This window comes from Nothoprocta perdicaria, unplaced genomic scaffold (genome assembly GCF_003342845.1).
Source record: "Nothoprocta perdicaria isolate Ctin4 unplaced genomic scaffold, notPer1 scaffold_9, whole genome shotgun sequence".
Taxonomy (NCBI): domain Eukaryota; kingdom Metazoa; phylum Chordata; class Aves; order Tinamiformes; family Tinamidae; genus Nothoprocta; species Nothoprocta perdicaria.
Genome location: NW_020456198.1, coordinates 8,726,476 through 8,747,426, shown reverse-complemented (window position 1 = coordinate 8,747,426; position 20,951 = coordinate 8,726,476). Strand labels below are relative to the sequence as shown.

Here is a 20,951-nt window from a genome sequence, read left to right as displayed (position 1 = left end):
TGTCTCTATTTAAAGTTCTAAATTTGAGATGCTCCGACCAGATATTACTCAGCTTTTTCTAATAACATTGCTGTGGTTTCCATTAACATATTAGAAACCTGCTGAATTAGTCAAAATTCTCAATTTTCACACTAGCCTCCACATGTATCCTGTGCTTTGTGAGATTTGTGGAAAGGGAGGGTCTTGCTTTAGAAATAAATCACTTCATTTTATTTTCCACTCCAAATTGCAAGCTAAGATGCTTTTATTTTTAGGTGAGGGCTTATGGCCCAGGTTTGGAGAGGACTGGCTGTATAGTGAACAATCCTGCTGAGTTCACAGTTGAAACCAAGGATGCCGGGAAAGCTCCTCTGAAGATGTATGCCCAGGTAAAAGCCAAAGGCAGCAGTGTGAAACTCCAGCAAAAGAGGTTTAATTCCATTGAGAAAAATGCCTTAAGTCTTTCAGCTGCATTACGCATCACTTAATTTGGGCATGTATAATTCTGTTTCAGTCCTGTGCTTTGATCTGGTAATGTAGTCAGCTAGTGAACCTAACTCAAGACAAGGTGACCTCTCCCTTGAGTAGGAAATACATGGTGTTACTTCCTTTCTTGGAGTCCCTTCAGTAGGGCAAGCTGTGATTTCCTGGCTTTGTCACTTGGAAACACCCAAAGTCTCTCTGAGCCTGTGAGTCTCAGGCTAACCTGTGCTTGAAAGCTCCCCGCTCTGTGTTCTGAGTTGATGTTGGAAATGAACGGTTTAGATGGCAAAGACTTAAAACAGCTTAATTTGCACATTCCTTCAGTATTGCTGAGTTACAGCTTAAAAAATTGAAGCAGTCTTGGGCTGTTAGAATTATGCAAACATTTTAAAGTTACTTATACCTTGTATTTACTGCTTTTTAGGATGGAGAAGGAAACCCTATTGATATCCAGGTGAAGAGCAGGCCTGACGGAGTGTTTGCCTGTTCCTAYGTGCCAGTTAAACCAATCAAACACACGATTTCTGTGGTCTGGGGAGGAGCCAATGTACCCAATAGCCCCTTTAGGGTAAGTACAGAGACAGTGATACTAGTTCTTCTATCCACTTGCAATGTTCAGAGTCACTACTAGTTTGAGCATTAGATAATGTAATCAGCATTGCTGTGAACTTGGAAGTGCACCGTTTTTCTTGTCTTTTTAAGAAGCTAGCTACCTGAAAAGTGGATTTCTTCTCTTAAAAGCTCCCTTGTTGGGGGGTCTCATGCCACTACACTAAATCCACGGCAGTTCATTCTTACCTTGGTTATTTTGTGCTGTGGAAAACTAAGTGTAGCCTCTGTGCACATAACGCTCCTACTTGACTGTCATTTACCACGTGACTCAGATATGTAGTTCTGACTCTTGCGAATCTTTGTAGGTCCTAATTGGTCAAGGTAGTCATCCCCAGAAAGTGAAAGTGGTTGGACCTGGCGTGGAGAGAACTGGCCTGAAAGCCAAYGAGCCGACGCACTTCACTGTTGATTGCACAGATGCTGGAGAAGGTGAGAGCAAGCTGGGTTGTCGCCCTAGTTCCTGCATGGGGGAAATTATGTGATTTGCTGAGGCTGGTCTACGTTTTCCTTCATGGAAAATAACTTTAATTGTCATTTGTTTTGTTATTAACGTGGTAACTTGAGGAATTACTGGAAATCAAAATATGATAGCTAGTTGGCTGGCAGCGTCTCTACAAACCATCTGAAAAAATTCCATTTGCTTGTCCTAGGTGATGTCAGTGTCGGAATCAAGTGCGATGCTCGTGTCGTCAGTGATGAGGAAGAAGACATAGATTTTGACATCATCCACAATGCTAACGATACATTCACAGTGAAGTATGCACCTCCAGCGGCTGGGCGCTACACGATCAAAGTGCTTTTTGCAGGACAGGTGTGTAACTTTGATCTTACAGCCTGATGTTTCTAGACTCAAGTTATCAGTTTCTTGATCACTGAGTACCTACCACTGAAGAGCTGGCTCTGGCTGCCTAAAGACAGCTCCTTCCATATSTGCTCAAATACRTGTCACTAAACTCTTTCATAGTACYTGGAAGCTCAAAAAATGAGAGGGATTGACTGGACACTCTGAAATTCAAGCACTTAATATGTTGAGCTGCCATAATGAGAATGTGACCTCCGTGATGGCATATTGACTGGCTCTAGAAGTGAAGCAAAGCCACTTTGTAAAGTATCAAACACCTAGGAAACTCTCCAAGGAATATGGGAAGTACAAAAAGATGCCTTTAAAAAATGGGGAAGAGACCCCTGCGAAATAATTTAGCTGTTAACTTTGCACGAGGCTTTGCATGTTACTGTTCAGTGAGGCACTGTGGGGAAGAGTGTGTCCAAGCAAGGTGAAGCGTCTTTGTTTTACAGTTTGTGTGTTTCTGAAAACTGTTTCTGTTACAGGAAATCCCTGCCAGCCCCTTCAGAGTTAAGGTGGACCCTTCACATGATGCCAGCAAAGTGAAGGCTGAAGGCCCCGGGCTGAGCAAGACGGGTGAGTGGCAGGTCGTGGTGATGTGAGCCGTGTCGGGCCACGAGGGGCTGTCTCGGGGCTGCCAAGTTGTTGAACACGGCTGGGGTTTTGCAGAGCTCTGTTGTGTTCCACTGGGTGGATGGCAGTGGTTGGAAACGGCTCTGTTCCCGTGACATTTAGCTTGACTGGGCTTTATAGATACCAAGTGTTTCTTGGGAGGGATTTCTGCACTTGAGCGCTGCATGAATTAGAATAATTTATCATAAAATAAATTATGCATGAAATCAATGTTTCTCTTCAGGCGTGGAAAATGGCAAGCCAACACACTTCACTGTGTTCACTAAGGGAGCTGGAAAAGCGCCCCTGGATGTGCAGTTCAGCAGCCCTGTGCCTGGGGAGGCAGTGACCGATCTGGACATCATTGACAACTAYGACTATTCCCACACTGTTAGATACACTCCGATTCAGCAGGTAGGTCTGATTCTCCTGGAGAAACGCAGAGGGATGGCCCGTGTTGCTGCAGCTCTCACCTCCCTCCCTGGTATCTCTGTGCAGAAGAATTGGCACTTAAAAGTTGCCAGGCTTCCTGTTCCCAGGAGCCCTAATGCCAATCTCCAGAACAGTTTGGATTGGAAACCAGTCTGGTTGATTTATTTGGTAGCTTGTAATTTTTTTTTTTTTCTGAGAACAAGCAAGATAGTAAAGCAGTAATGTCCACGTGTTGTTGTTCCGTGCTGGTGAAAGCCGTTTGCTGCCTTATCAGTCGAAGGGAAAGGTGAGAAACCCTCCGTGTGCCGYGGCGGAGCCGGCTGCTTGCCGGCCTGGGCTGCAGCAGCCGCTGTGCGGCCCGGCTTTGGGCAGCGGCCCGCGGGCCCCTGAGGGCTGCAACGTGCACGGAAAGCACGCCGTTCCAGCGGCAGGGAAACGGCTCCAGGGTGGAAAAACTAACCAGTACTGCGGAAAGCCGGCCTSCAGATTAAATGCATCAAAGTGTGTGTCTGTGTTTGAGGTTTGCTCCTGGGCAGGAGAAAAAAATCAGTCTAGCTCATTTTGCTTCACAGACAGATGCTTCCTAGCAACACCAATGCAGAGCTATAAATGGAAGCTGCTAATAACTAGAAGTATCTTTCTGTCTGTGGTTGTGCGTTTGTAAAGGGGTGTTTTTCACTCCAGCATGCGTGAATCCAATGTATTCCTGTAGACCAACAGGCAGGAGTGTTGAGATAAAATGCGTAAGTGTTTTGCTGCTATTGTCCTGTTAAACACATGCATGAACCACTCTGTCACCTGCACCAACTTCCTGGAGAGCAGCTGTAAAAAAAAAAAAAAAAAAGAGGAGGACTTCAGCATTATTTATCTGATAACACTGGAACAGCACTCCTGAATAGACCGTAGAGCTAGTGTTTATTTTGGTAAAGAGATTTCATGATCAGAGAATGTGGCTGGTGTGCCTCTTTGGAGGAGCTTTTACTTGTTCACTCAGTGTTGGTGTGAAGAGCAATGGTGAAACCATCCAGGGCAGGCTTGTGGCCCTGTGAAAACTGCCTGTTTTTTCCATGGAGACTTTGGGTAAAGCAGCACGTGCCCATCTTCTTTCTCACCAGGTCATTAGGTAGTCTCTGTGCAGGTTGCCCTCAGGGTTACTGCATCCTGTGGCCAGAGCCAGAGACTTTCTCCTCGCTGTCGTCACTCATCACCTCTATGGGAGAAATAGTTTCATTAGTTTGGATTTTTTTTCACTGGGTTTGGATTTGATTAAGCCATAGTGAGACCTGGCTGTTTTTCCAACCTTTGCTAGGTRTATGAGAGCAGAGCTGTGGCTGCTGGCATGCAGGGCTGCACKGCAGTGCTGGGGTGCCGCAGAGGCAGAGCTTGTGTCCATTCTGCAGGACAGTGGGGAGCTGCTTAGCTGATAGCTCTTGAACAAGAAAATGAAGCAAGCTCCCGGGTTGTGCCTGTGTGGTTCCATGTGCCGTGTTACCCTGCATGTGCAGAGAGAGCTCGGGTTGTGACGAAGCTGCAGACTTGCAGAGAGGCTGCAGGCAGACGTGTGTGTGTGAAAGGAGGAGGTGGAACCGAACTGCACGCTAACGAGCACAGCCCTGCTTTCCCTCCAGGGTATGCAGCACACAGGCCATTCCCGATCCCTGTTTCTCTAGGGTTGTGAGCAGTGGCAGCTCAGCTGAAACTCTGGACCCTTCAAAAGGGGTGGGAGGAATTAATAGGTAGTTGCATTCCTGAGGGACAGCGTCAGCAGTTGAAGAACCTTGGTTTAGCGCTGTTTGCTCAGCCTTATCTATGTCGCTAGTGGTGTTGCTACAGCTACCCGTGTGTGTGYTTTCTGAAAACAACYACGAATAATCATGGAAGCTGTTCGCATGCTTGGTGAAGCGCTCGTGGGTATTGCACTGGCAGCTGAACCAGCCAGGAAAGCCACGGAAGCAAACAGGGAATATAGCTAAAATATGGACTGTGGTAGCAGGGAATAAAAGGAGCACACGTCTTGGGCTGGAGCTTGCCATGRCTGTGTGCTGTTGCAGCCAAGATACACAAGGGCATTAATCTTTCTGACTTGTGCAGCTTAAAGGCTTGGTATTTCAAATGCTGCAATAACATGGTCTCTTTGCAGGCCTGGTCTCTGCATGCGATGGAAGGGGACACCTGGTCTTTAGCACCGGGTCACTCATTCAGCTGTCAGACCTCAGCTCTGGGATGGTGGGAACCCTCTCAAGCCTGAATTTTAGCCAGGAAGTTGGAATATAGTCTAATTAAACGATGGAAAGAACACTCTTTTTCTCTCTTCCTGCATTAAATAAAAACCATTTAATGCTTTCACGGGATGCAGTAGGATGAGAGCTCAAGAAGTCCATAGACTAGTAAATTTAGCTATGGTCAGTCTGAATGGATTAGGTGAAATGATTATGTGGTGCTTGAGTATTTGTGCATCTGTGTGAAGTGAAGAGCTAAGCTAACACCTAAATTCTCTAACTAGGGTCCAATGAAGGTTTTGGTGACTTATGGTGGCGACCCTATCCCGAAAAGCCCTTTCACGGTGGGAGTTGCTGCTCCACTAGACCTAAGCAAAGTTAAAGTCAATGGGCTTGAAAACAGTAAGTATATATCGTCTATGTGACATGCAGCCTGTCTCTAACGTCTCTTCTAAATCTCTGCTGTAGCTGACACATTCTGCTAGAATATAAATGGCTAAAAAAAGCTTGKKTTTTTTTTCTCCTTATAATTCTGTACAATTTTGTAACATTATTACACGTCTCAAGGGCTGAATTTCATTTTTTTTAAAGATTATATCACGATATGGATATAGCACATGTTGGTATTTAGTCCCTTGTAGCAAAGAGAGCTGGGCTCTGCACCAGGCCAGGCGCTTGTTGATAAAATCTAGTTTCCCTGGGGCTAGGTCACTAGAGCCTGGAATTTTGCTCATAKAGTCTCTTCATTTCTGAGAAACAGAAAAAAAATGCACTGGAAAACCTTGCTGCATTCCTGAAACAAGCCCCTCTCYGATACCATCAGGCCATGTCTTACTGGCTTGCTTAGCGCTGTAGCTTTTTATAGCTTCCAATTAATCAAGGCCCTGGGCTTTTTTCTTTTAATGTTATTTAATGTAGGAAGATGCAGAGTGAACAGGCCTCTGTCAGTGCATCTTTTCATAGTGATATGTGCATGAGAAATTTCTTGGAGCATTATCAAACTTTGAGTACTTAACACAGTAAGATGGGTTTCCTATATTTTTTTTTTCAGGAGTGGAGGTAGGGAAGGATCAGGAATTTGTCATTGACACCAAAGGAGCTGGTGGGCAAGGTAAACTAGATGTTAATATTTCCAGCCCTATGAGGAAAGCTGTGCCGTGTTTGGTGGAACCAGTGCTAGGCAAGGAGTGCAGTACTGCAAAATACATCCCGAGGGAAGAAGGACTGTACGTGGTGGATGTTAGTTACGATGGCAATCCAGTCCCGGGAAGCCCGTATACTGTGGAGGCCACTCTCCCTCCAGATCCCTCCAAGGTAAGTGATTAGCTTATGGCTTTAACAGCAGTAATAGCTGAAAACTGCATTGTGTGCTCCGACTTGCAGTTTGCCTTGGATTTGGCCAAGCCAGACCAAGGAATGTCCTTATTCAGAACTCCCAAGTTGTTCCTTGATCAGGATCCGTGGCTTCATAAAAACARCTATGGTGAAAGTTGAATATCTTTGTCTTTCCATCCAACTAATTTCTAGACAAACATTTTCTCTTTTTTGGGGGGGTACAATTGGAGGGGGTAGGGGAAGAGACTGTTTTCTGTGTGTTTCTTAAGAGCTTGCTAATTCAGTCTGATGTATAAACCAATCTAAGCCGAGAGACTAAGCTGGTAGTAGCATAGGGGAAAAAAGAGAGACCTTTATGTTTAGCTCAACCGCCTGTCCTCTTTTAGGTAAAAGCTCATGGGCCAGGTCTTCGAGGGGGCTTTGTGGGAACACCGGCAGAATTCATGATAGACACCAAAGGAGCCGGAACCGGAGGCTTGGGGTTGACAGTAGAAGGTCCGTGTGAAGCTAAAATTGAATGTTCGGACAACGGCGATGGAACCTGCTCGGTCTCTTATCTGCCTACGAAGCCAGGAGAGTATTTCGTAAACATTCTCTTCGAAGAGGTTCACATTCCTGGTTCACCTTTTAAAGCAGACATTGAAATGCCTTTTGATGTCTCTAAAGTAAGTGCCACGGGCCCAGGTCTTGAGCGTGGTAAAGTAGGAGAGCCAGGGCTGCTGAACGTTGACTGTACGGAGGCCGGACCTGGGGACCTGCGCGTGGACGTGCTGTCAGATTCTGGTTCGAAAGCAGAAGTGCAGGTTGAGGATCACAAAGATGGGACCTATGCTGTTACCTACGTGCCGCTCTCGGCTGGAATGTACACAATCAAGATGAGATATGGAGGACAGCAAGTACCTAATTTCCCTGCCCGGGTCAAAGTGGAGCCAGCTGTGGACACAAGCAGAGTTAAAGTATTTGGGCCAGGAGTTGAAGGGAAAGGTGAGAACAACCCAGGTCAGGTTATCTAAATTTGTAGAAATTAAGGCTCTTTCTTTTGTAGAATATTCTGAGCAGTAAAATGTTAACGGCTTTGAGTGTTACCATGGTGACCTCTGAGATGATTTTAATGTTTTGAAATGAGTTGTTTGTCAAACGGGCTAACAAAATGTTTTGTCGTCTGAAATTACATGTGGCTCTTGAAGTGACTCTTCAAAATGTATTCCGCAGATGTTTTCCGAGAAGCTACAACTGACTTCACTGTAGATGCTCGACCCTTGACGAAGACTGGAGGCGACCACATCAGAACGCAGATCACGAGCCCATCTGGCTCTCCAGCAGACTGCCTCATCACAGACAATGCCGACGGAACGTATGCGGTGGAGTACACGCCGTTTGAGAARGGTGAGCTCCGTGGTTTTCGCTGGACAGGGGAAAACCAAGAACAAGCAATTCTTCCGACACTTTCATTTGGCAAACTGCTCAGGTCTGCCAGTAACTTGTTGGCATCTCAACATAGTTTGTGTCAGTGCAGTAGAAATTTCAGCAGGAACTAGCTCTGTTTTAACTTGAAAAAATGGCTTTTCTGGTTACATCATTTCAGAAGGAAAATAAAGGCCATCTCAGTTCTGAAACTGTGATACAGCCTTGCAGAAGACAGGAGGGAGGTCTTACCTATCTACTGACATCTAAGTCGGCAGGATCTTTAGGAACTGCTGCATGTTATTGTATATTCAGGAAATTAAATGCATTTTTTTCCTCCTCTGACAGGCCCCCACACAGTCAGTGTAACATACGATGATGTGCCGGTGCCAAACAGCCCTTTTAGAGTGAATGTGACTGAGGGCTGCCACCCGTCGCGTGTAAGGGCGCAAGGACCTGGACTCGAAGAAGCTTTCACCAACCAGCCAAATGCCTTTTCAGTTGTCACCAGGTAACTAGGCCTGCTTGACCTTTGAGGAATATCTCAGGAAAGAGCAGTCTAGCAGGCTATGCAACACAGGCCACCAGCTCCAGTGCAAATATTTATAAAATGGTCAAGCGGTGTCCTTTTGATTATAGTGTGTGCTCCTTTATTGGGTACTGAGCACTCCTTGCTCTTCACATATTACAGGCTGATTGTGATTGAGGATTAAATTCCAGAAAAATAAGATTGAGGTTAAACTGAACTACTTTGCATCCCAGAGCACGCGAAAGATAAGCAAAAGAAGTCAGGTTACTGCATTTCCGTGAAGGGTTAAAATGCAACCAAACTGAGAGCATTCTGAAGTGACTGTTAATGAATCAGTTCTGATGATGTGCATTTCTCTTTTGCAGAGGGGCTGGAATTGGTGGACTTGGAATAACTGTTGAAGGGCCATCAGAGTCCAAAATCAGCTGTAAAGATAACAAAGATGGCAGCTGCAGTGCCGAGTATGTTCCTTACGTTCCAGGAGACTACGATGTCAACATCACGTATGGCGGGGAGCATATACCTGGTAAGAGCTCTTGTTTGGTGGCTTTGGCAAAGGGGGAGGGTGTTGAGCTAAGGTCTTGGTGCCTCCTAGAAGCTGGCATTTGGTTGACAAGCAGCAGGTCTTCAGAATAAGCCTGGCAGATGTTCTTGGTGCAACTTCTGTCTTTAAGCAAGATAGCTACATTTTCTGTAGATGTTATGTTTAGCTTTCTTACCCTTGACTTATCCCAACCTGAAATCTAGTTGAGGAAGAAGAGCATCTGTTGAGTAGACAGTGCAAATCTAGAAGCTGGAAGTTCTCAYACTTGCAGCTTTTGCAGAAGTGGAGAGATAGTATGAAGACTGTGGAGTCCTCCTTCCTACCTGAAGTTCAGGGACAGTAATAAAATGGCCCAGGGAAGTGTGGAGTGAAGAGCATTGGTTTTAATCTCCCAAGTGCAGGAATCTTGTAAAATGCTACTGTGAAAGCACAAACGTGGTGCCTTGCCCTGGGAGCTCGCATGGTAGCCACTGCTCTGTGTGGTGGTGTGAGGGGGCTCTTCCTCTCTGGGAACGGATAAGCTGCAGCTCTTGGCTGTAGTCGTACCTGTTTGGATCCACCTGCCAGCAGCGCGACTGAAGCATGGCAGCAGCAGGTTCAGCCACCRTATCTGCTGTGTTAACTTCCAGGTAGCCCTTTCAAGGTTCCCGTGAAGGATGTTGTGGATCCTGGCAAGGTGAAGGTTTCGGGACCTGGTCTGGGAACAGCTGTTCGAGCCAAAATCCCGCAGTCCTTCACTGTAGACACCAGCAAGGCGGGAATAGCGCCCCTGGAGGTGGTAGTAGCAGGACCCAGAGGTAAGAACTGAATACTCTTGTGCCCCTGTGTTTGAGTGGATAACGTGCTTGTGATCCTGCTTGCAGAGGTGGTAATATCACTTGAATGAGCACTGCCCTTGGTTCCTGTTYGTTTGGTGTGTGCACCTCAAGAACGTCCTGCCCTGAGTAGAGGGGAACTGTGTTCTGGGTGCTGCTGCTTGGACAGTGGCTTTGTCTTAATCTAGAGAGAAGTGATTTTATGAGCCGGCATCACTGGTGAGCACTTGTGGCTTAGATATAAGCCTAGAAAAGCAAACTGAAAGCCTCATTGCTGCCTTTCAGCAGTGTGAAGTGCTGCTTTGGTCCTTTCAAAGGTCCAGCTTGAGTCTCTATTGCATGAAATGGATGAACACTGGGAATAAGGACATCCCACCCCAGTACACACGTGAGGGGTGGCTGCCCCGCACGGTGTCCCGCCACGAGCACACTGCCGTGGTGCTGGAGGAGCTTATGGCTCAGGTGTCCAACGGTCACCTTCTCTATTGATCATGAAAACTGTCCAGCCTCCTGGAAGCAGGGGGGGACTGTGATCTCCAGCACAACTTAGATGTTGTGCTTGCTTTTTCAGTTGGCAGATATCTTTTTGCTGCTTAGCATTCCTTTAGTCTTTTTCTTCTATGGACCACCTTCCCCCCCCACTTCTCCCCTTTGCCAAAGAAACTCACCAAGAAAGAAMAAGAAGACAAAAAACCCAGTGAAATAGGAATATCCCTTCATGGGCCCTGAGACAGAGCTGGAAGGCACCATTAAGCCCGTGCTTGGAGCAGCAGTGAGGGTTGGTGTGTGTTGCTACCCCRCGCTGCCTGGTTAACCATCTGCCTGCATGGAGGTTTTCTAGGGGTGTTGTGTGGGCTGAAATGGCTCCCTGCGAGTGTTAGTTGTGTCTCCTGGTGCGTGAGCAGGGTTTGTGGCATTGGCAATAGCCAGTGAGCCCTTTGCAGGGGACGTGAAGCGTGTGGCCCAGTCTGCAGCAGCTGGGGAGGTTTCCTGCAACTTTGTCAATGTAGGGAAGTAGCAGGGTTGGAGCAGCTGAAATGTAAGTAGTGACTTGGGAAACCTGTGTCATTGGCTTGCGTGGGTGTCTTAAACACGCTGTACAATCGCTCAGTGACACTCCAGAGAGCAGCAAGGCTCTCAAATGATGGGATTAATGGTGTTTTCTTCAGTATAAGAAGCTGTATTCCAGGTATCCTTGCTTGAGCAGGGATTAGATTATATCATCTCTAGAGGTCCTTTCCAACCTCGACTGTGCTGTGATTCTGTGTGATTCTGTGTTTCAATGACATAGTGTCTTAGCATTGAGTCTATTTTGGGTGTAAGCTGCAACTAGGTAGGAGGGAAGAGGGGATTCAGCAGCCGAGTATCATTTCGTATTGCCCCAAGTGCCCTTCAGGTAACAGCTCTTTAATTTTAGTGGTTGAGACGGATTCCCAGGCATGGCGCTCTCCACTGAAAGCCATTTCGGATTTCTTTAAAGGTGACCCAAAGGGTGACTCTGAGACAGGTTTGAACCCTCATTGACTACYGATAATCTGGGCTTTTAAAAATCCACGTGGCAGCAGCAAGAATCATCTGGAGGAGGGAATGGGAACAAGCTGCATGGCTTCTAGCCTTTGCATGGCTGCTCCACGTTTCTGTTGAACTTGCTTTGCTGCTAATCATGCCCTGGTTCTAGAGCCAACTCATAATTGCAGCCTTCTTTGTGCATTGATCTGACCCGATACGTTATGTAATCTGCTGTAGATTTAGCTTAATGCATACTGAAATCATTGCTCCTGCTTTCTTGGGGCTCTGGCAGCTTGCAGAGTTCTCCCCTGTAGGCAATGAAGCTGCCTTTCCAAATACCTGGTTGTGAAAGGAGACTTGGATCAGGGCTGTGCACTGACTGGCTCGAGGGCCCACTTCTGTGCAGTGCATCCTAGGAGCAGCGTATAATCTTGTAAATGACAGTTCAGGCAATTATAACCTGCACTCATTTGCTTTCTGGAAGGATCTTCTGTGTGCTCGGAGCAATTGCTTGGCCTGGACGGGCTTGAAAGACCTATTTATTTATTTATTTATTTATTTATTTTTCCATTGGTGTCATGCTAGCTTTTGTTAGCAGCCAGAGGATGAGGATGAGAGGCCTGTGAGCAGTGGATAACAGGCCTGGATTAAGTCGAGGGCTCTTGAGTATAAAATAATGGAAACTGATTACTGATACATGCCCATTGCCTTCATTCAAAAACATAAAAGAAATTTAGCTTGTTGCAAAGTGTAAATCAGCAGCGCATCTTGAAGATTTGTGCAGCAAACAGYTGATGAGCAATTGAGTTTTAAGAGCAAAGTTGTGAGAATAATCTTTTCCTTTTTTAGGACTTGTGGAGCCCGTTAATGTGGTGGACAATGGAGACGGCACCCACACGGTGGTGTACACCCCCACGCAGGAGGGGCCCTACATGGTCTCTGTCAAATATGCTGATGAGGAGATTCCTCGCAGGTAAAGTGAGGAAGATRAACTTTGGTAAACTGAAGAGTGAATGATCCGAAAGTGCTGTCCCAGCACGTGAACAGCATGGTTAGCTCTGGTCCCCGCTGCTTAGCGAGCGTAGTTAATCTTGCGACTTCTGGGCGTAGCTGTGGYTTGAGATTGCTGCTCCTGCAGCAGAAATGCGGAGGGGAGATGTGTGGCTGAACCTACACTCCTGCTCTGGTGTCGTTGCTTGCCCACGCAAGCCCCTGGGATTCTTCGGGATATTCCCCCCAGCTGCAAAGCTCCCCTTCAAGCTTTGCTTCACGCTCGTGACAAGGACTGGGGGAGCTGAACCTGCTCCCCGGGGCCCAGCCAGAGCCGTGTGTCCCACTCGGGTGCTCACAGTGACTTGTCTGGGTGTCCCATCCCCTCTTAAATTGGTGTCATCCTGTATGAGCCTTCAGGAGAAAGGAACCTCTGGAGGTCAGGCCGAGGCTGAGGGCTCCAGCAGAGCTGGCACGGCTCCCTGGTGCCCGCTGTGCTGGGCACCTACGTGTGCAGCGATAGCTGCCAGCCTCTGACCTCAGGAGGAGGGAGACAATGACGCCTTTCTCTTTAAGTCCCTTCAAGGTGAAGGTRCTTCCTACGTACGATGCCAGCAAGGTGACAGCCAGTGGGCCTGGTCTCAGCTCCTATGGCATTCCAGCCAGCCTGCCTGTGGAGTTTGCCGTCGATGCTAAAGATGCYGGGCAAGGACTTCTAGCTGTGCAGATAACTGTAAGTAATCGAGTGGCAAGATGCTGAAGCAGCTGTTTCTAGGCAGAAGTGAGGATGTAAAGAATATATGACTCAGCCTGACCTGCCCAGAGCCCTCTGCTGTGACCCACTCGCTGGGCTTTGAAGCTCTTGCCTAAGAAACTCTTGTGCTCTTCTGACTCTGGTTTTGTGAGACTTCTGTCTTAAAATCATCACCTATACAATGTGTGGCTCATAGCTGACCTTTACATTCTGCAAATGCCAAAAATGGCATAAATATCATTTCTTGTAATATTATGAAAATACTGGAATTTGAAATGGAGACGGCCTTCTATCAGTGTAGTTCAGCAAGGCCGCGATGTGGCATCCGCAGTGAATGTTGCATGATGATAAATTAGCAAACAAGTTTCCCTCAAGGTTGCTCAAAGTCAGAGGCCACTTGAGGAGATATTGCAGGAATGTTTCTGWTTGACTTTGTTATTGCTTTTCCTTAAATTTCTGGTGACTCTGTGGCCTCGACAACAAAAAAAAGTTGTATTTAGTGGGCCATAAAGCACATTTCTTGGCTCAGGAATGCCCAGGTCATGCCATGGCTCGTTGTACTTGCCTTTCTGCATTCTTGCTCCCATGCTCCCTGCTGTCCCCTCTGATCAGGTGCCACAGAACGAGCAGCTTTGTGCTGGAATGCAAATGTGCTATTAAAGGATCCCAAAGCACTTATCAGAGCTTCTAGCCTGGCTGGAGCTTTGAAGATCATGTTTGACAATGTTGCTTGCTGGAACTGCATAGGAAATCCTATGCACAGCATCTGTTTGCTGCAGCTTGTGGTTTTGGTCCGTTGAATGCCAACTGTTTCACAAGCCTCTGAAAGCAGTAAGCTCTGTTATCCTGTACCTAAAAATGTCAAGTCCTTTGCAGCTGATCCTTGTACCACAGGCGGTTCCAAGCGGTCCAAGTTCCAAATGGAGTCGGCGCACAGCTCAGTATGAGCAGAGGCCATGGGGACTTTCTGAACTGCTTCATGCTTTGCAGCTGATAAGTTGCACTGAAAGCTGTAGCTGAGAGCAGTGCTGTTGGAAACATTGTTTGCATAATACCGCTCTTAGTTGTAGATATGGAAACTTGATACTGAGGCTCAGATCTGTATTGTTTACGCAACTCTTTATTTATCGTTTCACTGTAGGAGTGGTGGTTGAAAGGACTCTGCAGTTTTGCTCTTAACCACAGATTCTGCAGCATTTCAGGATACCTTTGCAAGGAGGTTGACAGCAGACTCGCATGATGCTTACACCTGATATTAAAACTTTTGTGGCTTTCTGGTATCAGGCAGACAAGCAAAAGACAGTTAATAACAGGTTTCCTCCTTTTGTGGAAATCTGATGTCTTCTCACTTCTAGTAATCTATTCCCAGTACTAGTCCTGTACTGAAGTATATGTAATAATAGAAGAGCTTCAGTTCTGAAAATATCTAAGTATGGTTGTGAACAGATTTAGTGTCCTCCTGCAGAAAAATATAAGGAAAAAAAACACGCTAACACATAAACCTTCTGCTYTGCTGTTCTCAGGACCAAGAAGGCAAACCCAAGAGAGTGGATGTCCACGACAACAAGGACGGCACTTACACGGTCACCTACGTGCCCGACAAAACGGGCCGCTATACGATCGGCGTGAAGTACGGCGGCGACGACATCCCCGCCTCGCCGTACCGCATCCGCGCGGCGCCGGCTGGCGATGCCAGCAAGTGCTTGGCTACAGGTGAGGCCTGCGGCCCCGCTGCTGCCGGGGCTTGTGCCCGGGGTGATGCTCCGTGACGAGGGTACTGCAGCCCTGTAACAGGCTGCGTGTGCTCRCTAGGCACTGCCTGTTGAAGATATATTTATAAAGTGCTAATGTGGGAAAACAARCATTGGGGATCTGCCTATGTAGAAGCCACCAGAAGTGTGTAATCCAGCTGTCAAAACGGTCTCTTAGTAGCCTTGCTCTTGCAAGAGGGACTTTCCTAAAGATAAAGAACCCTCTGTTTTATGAGAGAGCAGGAATCCCCTGCAGTCTGTAGCAAAACTGCCTGGTCTATTAYTGTAAACAACCAAATGCAGCTGAAACTTGATGCTTATTTTGGCCTAGGTAAATCTTGTTGAGAGCTATATTGAGGTAGAATTGAAAACAACTCGTGTGCACAAGTTCACTGCATCGYGCTCCTTAGGCTGCGAGGGCTGCAGGAGGATGCTCAGTTTGGAGCAACAATGGAATTTGTTCTGAGGATTAAGTATGTGGCCATGTGCTTCTAGATCAGCAGAATCTGTCAGCTGACAATTAGAAAGACGTTTCTACTACTTTTGTGTCCGATCAGGATCGGCCTAGGTAGGGACAAACTTCTGGAGAGCAGGAAGAAGGAGAGTTCTCCAAAATCAGAAGGTATTACAGCTGGATCACTGCCCCAAAAATCAGTGCCTCAGTAGAGGAGACTAATGCTAAGTCTGTCGCTGCAGGAGCACATTGTAATGTGAATTCTCATCCTCTGTCAGGATAGGTGGTCACCACAGYGTGCTGCCACCTCTCAGCCACCCAAGGCTGTGGGAGGGAGCAGAGCGGGTAGGAACCGGTTACACAAACAGCACTGGATGTTCAGGACCAAGACCAAGCTGAGCAGGAAAATGGCATGGGGGTTTGTTGATGACYGGGACTGTCTGGGCATGAAATTGATTTGAGTAGTGCAGTTAGAACGCACGCAGTGGCTTCCAAGCCCATTTGAACCAGAAATAAATTCCTAGCACAATGGAAAAAGCAATGTAGCAGGCATCTCCTTGGCTTCTAAATTTATTTAAAAGACGTTTCAACGTCTGAATCCAGTATTTTTCCAAGTAATTCAGGACACTAACTATTCAAAACTACTGAAATGGTAGTTTTTACTCTTAGATGTCAGTTTAAATCTCTCACTTTCAAGAAGTGTATTTGACTCTCAGCTACAAAGCAGAAATACAATTGCTGTAGGAATAAAAACTGGAATACTGCTAAGGTGTTAAAACAGCAGGTTCCTTGTCTTCTGAAAACAAATCACTCGCCTGGTTACAAGCGGTGATCAGTAGCAGGACTATTAAATATATATTGCAAATAAGACTTTAATAGCTCTCATTTAAACTCATTGCTCTTGGAGCTGGTCGCTGTGATTTGGGCCTTGGTTCATTTTCTTTGGATGCTTAGTGAGTCAGTGGAAAATGATTCATGGCTAGTACAAGAGGAAACATGGTTGTGACTGCTGTYGTGCCACTTTATAGGTTATGTAGGCGTCAGTATTTGCATAGGGGGTCTTAAAGTGGCCATAGTTAAGTCGCTCACTACGGCAGTAGAAGGTAGAGTGCCTTTGGTTCTGCACAAAGGAGTATTCAATAGCAGTACAGGTTATGGCAAGGCGTTCTTTGAGCTTCTCATTTTTCCTGTTGCACTCGTACCCTTTTTTTCTGGCTGTGCTGAGGAAGAGGAGAAGCCAAGCGGGCAACTGCCTGCGAGCTCTCACAGCGACAGCAGCTTTGCTGGGCTGACTGGCACGAGCAACGCTCATGGTTAGCAAATGTCCTCTCCAGGGATGTTTTCGTGTCTCCACAAGTGGCTTTCTGGTGCTGTGCTTTCCAGATTCCTTGCAAGCTGCTTGGTTGAGAAGACTGCTCTCTGAACAGTTTCTATAATGGAAATTGCCTTCTAGGTCCTGGAATTGCACCCACCGTGAAGACTGGCGAGGAGGTTGGTTTTGTAGTAGATGCCAAATCAGCAGGGAAGGGGAAGGTGACGTGCACCGTCCTGACGCCAGATGGGACAGAAGCTGAAGCAGATGTGGTTGAAAATGAAGACGGGACTTACGATATCTTCTACACTGCTGCCAAACCAGGAACCTATGTGATTTATGTCCGCTTTGGTGGGGTGGACATTCCCAACAGTCCTTTCACTGTAATGGTAAGCCAGCTCTGCTCCCAAAATGCCGCCCACTCGGATTCCTGCTTCCACATTTATTTAGTGATAGCTTCATGCCTGTGTGTGTAAATATTTCTTGGGATATTAATTAGATGGCAGGAGCTAAAGAATCCTTGTTCCTCTTAGAGCTTATTTTGAGCAGGCAATATAGTTAGAGGGATAGGAGCCATCAAAAGATGAAGATTTGGCATCTCTGATCAAAATATTTCATTTCCTAAACATGCATTTCTTTGTCTAAATGATATAAGGATTATTGTAATCAGCTTTGAAGACTAATTATCTGTTGCGAGATACGATTCTCTGATTTGTGCACTTTCCCCTCTTTATAATGTCGACCCTAAAGTAAGAAAGGGTCTGCTGACTGATCCCAGGGAAGCAAGCTGTTGCTAGCTCACACTTAAAAACCCTTTGCAGATGCTATTGTTTAAACAGTCAGAACTAAATCCTCCTTTTYCTAATTATATTACTTCCTAAGAGCAACGCTTCATTTTTGAAAAGAAAATGAAAACCCAGACCTCCTTCAGGAGCAAACTAGATGCTCTGAGGGCTCACAGAAGCCTTTTGAGGAGTCTTGGAAACATGAGGAAGGATTGCACAACGTGATGTTCTGTCAGCCCATGATCCCGAGAGCAGAGTTAGGTTCTGGAGTTGTGCACCAGCTTAGTCAAAACGTAGTGGTTGCATTGCTGTGAGCCAGAGCAGGACACGTCCCGTGAAGAATGGTGCTCCATGGCACAAAAACAAGTCCTGGTCTCGTAAGCACGTCCCATGCCGTGACACCCCACGGCCGGATTTGTGCTGTAAGAGCGTTAGTCCTTACGGCCTCGTGTACTGGGACATGGACTGGGCACAAGGAGCTGCTCCTCCCACCTGCCTTCCGTCTCCTCCAAAGCCTAACAGGAGAAAATCTCCTTGGGCCACTGCTTGAAACAGCATAGGAGATGAAACGTGTGCTGAGGCTGGCAGTGCTGCTCCCGGGGCAGCCGCGCTCGCTGCTTCCCGGCCGGCTAACACAGCGTTTGGCCGGTGTCTCCACCGGGATTGCGATCTCGGGAACAGCGCTGCTTCTGTCTCGCACTTCCCACCGCCCTTGAAGGTGGGAAGGGAAGTGYGAGACAGAAGCAGCGCTGTTCCCAAGATCCCTTCCTGCCTGCATTTCCAGCGCGCTCTTTGGCTGTGGAGGACTGTGCTGGTGTGGGCTGGTGGAGGCTGCCGCTGTCCCTCCCTGCGGGTTGAGCTCCTGTGGGTTCCTATTGTTGCTTCAAGTGGGGGAGAGGAGAATTTGCAAGTCACCGTCTTGGCATGCGTGGTGGGAAGGGAGGCTGCGCTGGGGGAAAACAAAYTGGGCGTCTGGGCAACGCCGTGAGTCAGAGGAGCAGCTCAGGGGCCATCGCTAGGCTTGGGCTGGGTGGCCCACCAAGGCGCGGGAGCCCCAAGAGCTGTTGGGCTCCCCTGCTTGCTGCCTCTGCTACCCGCTGGCCGTGCCCCACAATATTTAATGCTCTGGACTTGCATCTCCAAAGTCCTCACTTTCCACACTAAGCTAGTACCATAAGGAAGCAACTCGGTTCTCGCAGCGCTTGGGCTCTGCTTTCCAGGCGCTTTCCTAAGCTCAGGAAGCGGCACGTACTGCCCATGTCCCGTGTGCTGGGGTGGCCTCCCTCGCTGCAGGAGGCTCGGGCGCTGGGGTGGCGGGAGGAGCGCGGCCCCGGCGAYGTGCCGGGCGTCCTGCAAAGCGTGCACGGATATCCAGTGCGGGATAACAGCTAACCTGCCTCTACCACCGCCCAGGCTGTGGATGCAGATGCTGCTACSGCGCTGTCGCAGGAGCCAGTGGGCGCCGAGCCGCCCGGATTCCGCCCTTGGGTACACAATTTTTACGTTTTTCAGTCGTCTTCCGCCATCTGTGTCCCATTTCAGATGACAGTCTGCTTTTGGGGGACTGCTTGGATCTTTCTGGTCATTGTATTCATTGCTTTCTGTTTGATCAAGCGTTCTTGGGATTCAGACCTGTTTGTTCTTTGCTGCTTGAAGGGAGTCTCCAAATAAGCTCCCCTAACACCTTAAACATGAAAAGGATCATTACATCCACAGCTTCCACTTCTGCAATGTCTAGTGTTGGCAAAAACAACCTGACTGCACTGCTTTGTTTCCCCAGTAAAATAGCACAGTGTCTTGAGTCCAGAGTTGCGTTGTGAAACTCGTTTCTTTTTGTCGATTTTGTGTTGCAATCACTCTGCCACATTCAAAATCACTTTCTTTTCCAGGCCTTAAGCAACTAAATCCTTTCAGATGGAGCCATTTTGGGTCCTGCGTGTGCTACATTGCCTTCCATTTTCTTGTGTTACATTTTTATCCCTTAACTTTTTTCCAGCATGTCTCCCATTCATGTCACTTGTGATTTACCCCGCTCTGCACTGTGGCGTTCCGTAGGGAAGCCTGACTGGACGGTGGTCTAGTTTGGCGCAGTCCTACAGCTGATTGACCCTGCAGCAATCACGCACACTCTGTCCTGCTTTGACTCCAAGTGGAGTCAGTCCTGCTCAGAGCTCAGCTAGTTTGTAGCTGCCCTCGATCATAAAGTGATGGGTCTTTTTGCTTCCTTTAGGTCACCGAAGAGGCTTACGTCCCAGTTGGAGACATGAATGGCATGGGATTCCGGCCCTTTGATATGGTTATTCCTTTTGCTGTCAGGAAAGGAGAAATAACAGGTATCTGAAGTATGCCTAGCCTCTCGGAGAGGCTTAGCTCTCTGTGAGCGTGTTCATGCCCTTGCAGCTAACAGTCTGTGTGGTCTAGACCATGCAGTGTGGGGAAGAATTGTATCACGTCAGGGACTCATTGTTTAGTTGCACATCAAGTGGCACCCGCTGCGGGTAAGCAGGATACACCCCTCTGATGGTGTGAGTTAATGAGGACCTTCTTGGTGTTGCTGTGCTCCTACATGCTTGGTTATTAACTGCTTCGCTGTAGGACCCGTTGCTACCTCAGCCCCTCTGGAGCAGCTGTGTGAGCTACCTCCTCCACAGCTTTGTATTTATTTTGTGCAGATGCTGCAAAGCAGCCTAATCCTGCATCCTTCTCAGGTGTCTCGTCCAAAACAGTTGGCCCCTTTTGTACAGGTCTGGCAGCTGAGGATGTCACCCTGTAGTACTGACCTCCTCCTGCTCAGTCGCACCGAGCCCCTGCACAGCCGGGGCTTCTCTGGCCTCCTGCTCTCCAGCAACGCAAAAGCGTCTCCACTCTGAGCCCGCTGGAGCGACTGGAGTCTCCCCAGTGAGAGCTGGAGCTCTTTCCCAAAGAGGGGCAGCGTCTGGCACGGAGGTGCCGGAGTTTCTTGGGAGCTGCCATTGAAGTGTCAGGGGCTGAAGCAGGCAGCCCTGCCGTGGAGTCTGCGGGCTCGCAGGGCTCTTTGCCAGATGCCTGCCGCTGCGCTGCATTCATGCAGCTCGAGTTGAAAACACGTCTGTTTAGTGTTCCCATTAGTCTCCTATTTGTGCCTGTGGGTACGTACTTTAGCAGTTGGAAATGTGCATGTTTAAAATGGCTAGACGAGTCTTTGTGGGTGGGAGAGGAGGAGCAGACAGTTTCTCCCTCATGTAATGCTCGTTGCTTTTCGTAGGGGAAGTACACATGCCTTCTGGAAAGACTGACACCCCGGATATYGTGGATAACAAGGATGGCACGGTGACGGTGAGGTACGCTCCCACTGAAGTTGGGCTGCATGAAATGCACATCAAATACATGGGCAAGCACATCCCAGGTGAGTGTGACAAAGCAAATGCTGTAAAAATCTGAGCGTCCTGCCAATGCATCCTTTCCCTGCTGACACATCTATAGCTTAGTTGTATGCATTGCAATAAAAGATACATAGGAGAATTTGCTGTTCAGCAAGAGTTCATCTGCAAGCAGTCCAGAGAAAAGTAAAGCAAAGRCGTAAGTGCGTGTGAGGCACATGTGAGCTTG

General features: G+C 47.7%; 1 protein-coding gene across 3 annotated transcripts in view; it reads left to right on the top strand.

The window, feature by feature from the left end:
- The window catches only part of FLNB (filamin B), a 72,275-nt gene that overhangs the window by 36,657 nt on the left and 14,667 nt on the right, over window positions 1–20,951 (top strand). The window contains exons 13-33 of one of the 3 annotated variants that reach the window (XM_026052714.1): window positions 255–368; window positions 887–1,030; window positions 1,380–1,503; window positions 1,725–1,885; window positions 2,404–2,494; window positions 2,775–2,944; window positions 5,466–5,583; window positions 6,233–6,495; window positions 6,903–7,500; window positions 7,729–7,902; window positions 8,269–8,431; window positions 8,815–8,975; window positions 9,623–9,790; window positions 11,226–11,315; window positions 12,167–12,290; window positions 12,884–13,040; window positions 14,585–14,774; window positions 16,720–16,967; window positions 18,777–18,851; window positions 19,594–19,696; window positions 20,608–20,748. In XM_026052714.1, the coding sequence (XP_025908499.1) occupies window positions 255–368; window positions 887–1,030; window positions 1,380–1,503; window positions 1,725–1,885; window positions 2,404–2,494; window positions 2,775–2,944; window positions 5,466–5,583; window positions 6,233–6,495; window positions 6,903–7,500; window positions 7,729–7,902; window positions 8,269–8,431; window positions 8,815–8,975; window positions 9,623–9,790; window positions 11,226–11,315; window positions 12,167–12,290; window positions 12,884–13,040; window positions 14,585–14,774; window positions 16,720–16,967; window positions 18,777–18,851; window positions 19,594–19,696; window positions 20,608–20,748 (3,577 nt within the window). The remainder of the gene's footprint in view (window positions 1–254; window positions 369–886; window positions 1,031–1,379; window positions 1,504–1,724; window positions 1,886–2,403; window positions 2,495–2,774; window positions 2,945–5,465; window positions 5,584–6,232; window positions 6,496–6,902; window positions 7,501–7,728; window positions 7,903–8,268; window positions 8,432–8,814; window positions 8,976–9,622; window positions 9,791–11,225; window positions 11,316–12,166; window positions 12,291–12,883; window positions 13,041–14,584; window positions 14,775–16,719; window positions 16,968–18,776; window positions 18,852–19,593; window positions 19,697–20,607; window positions 20,749–20,951) is intronic. The other 2 variants (XM_026052715.1, XM_026052713.1) reach the window with 2 other exon arrangements.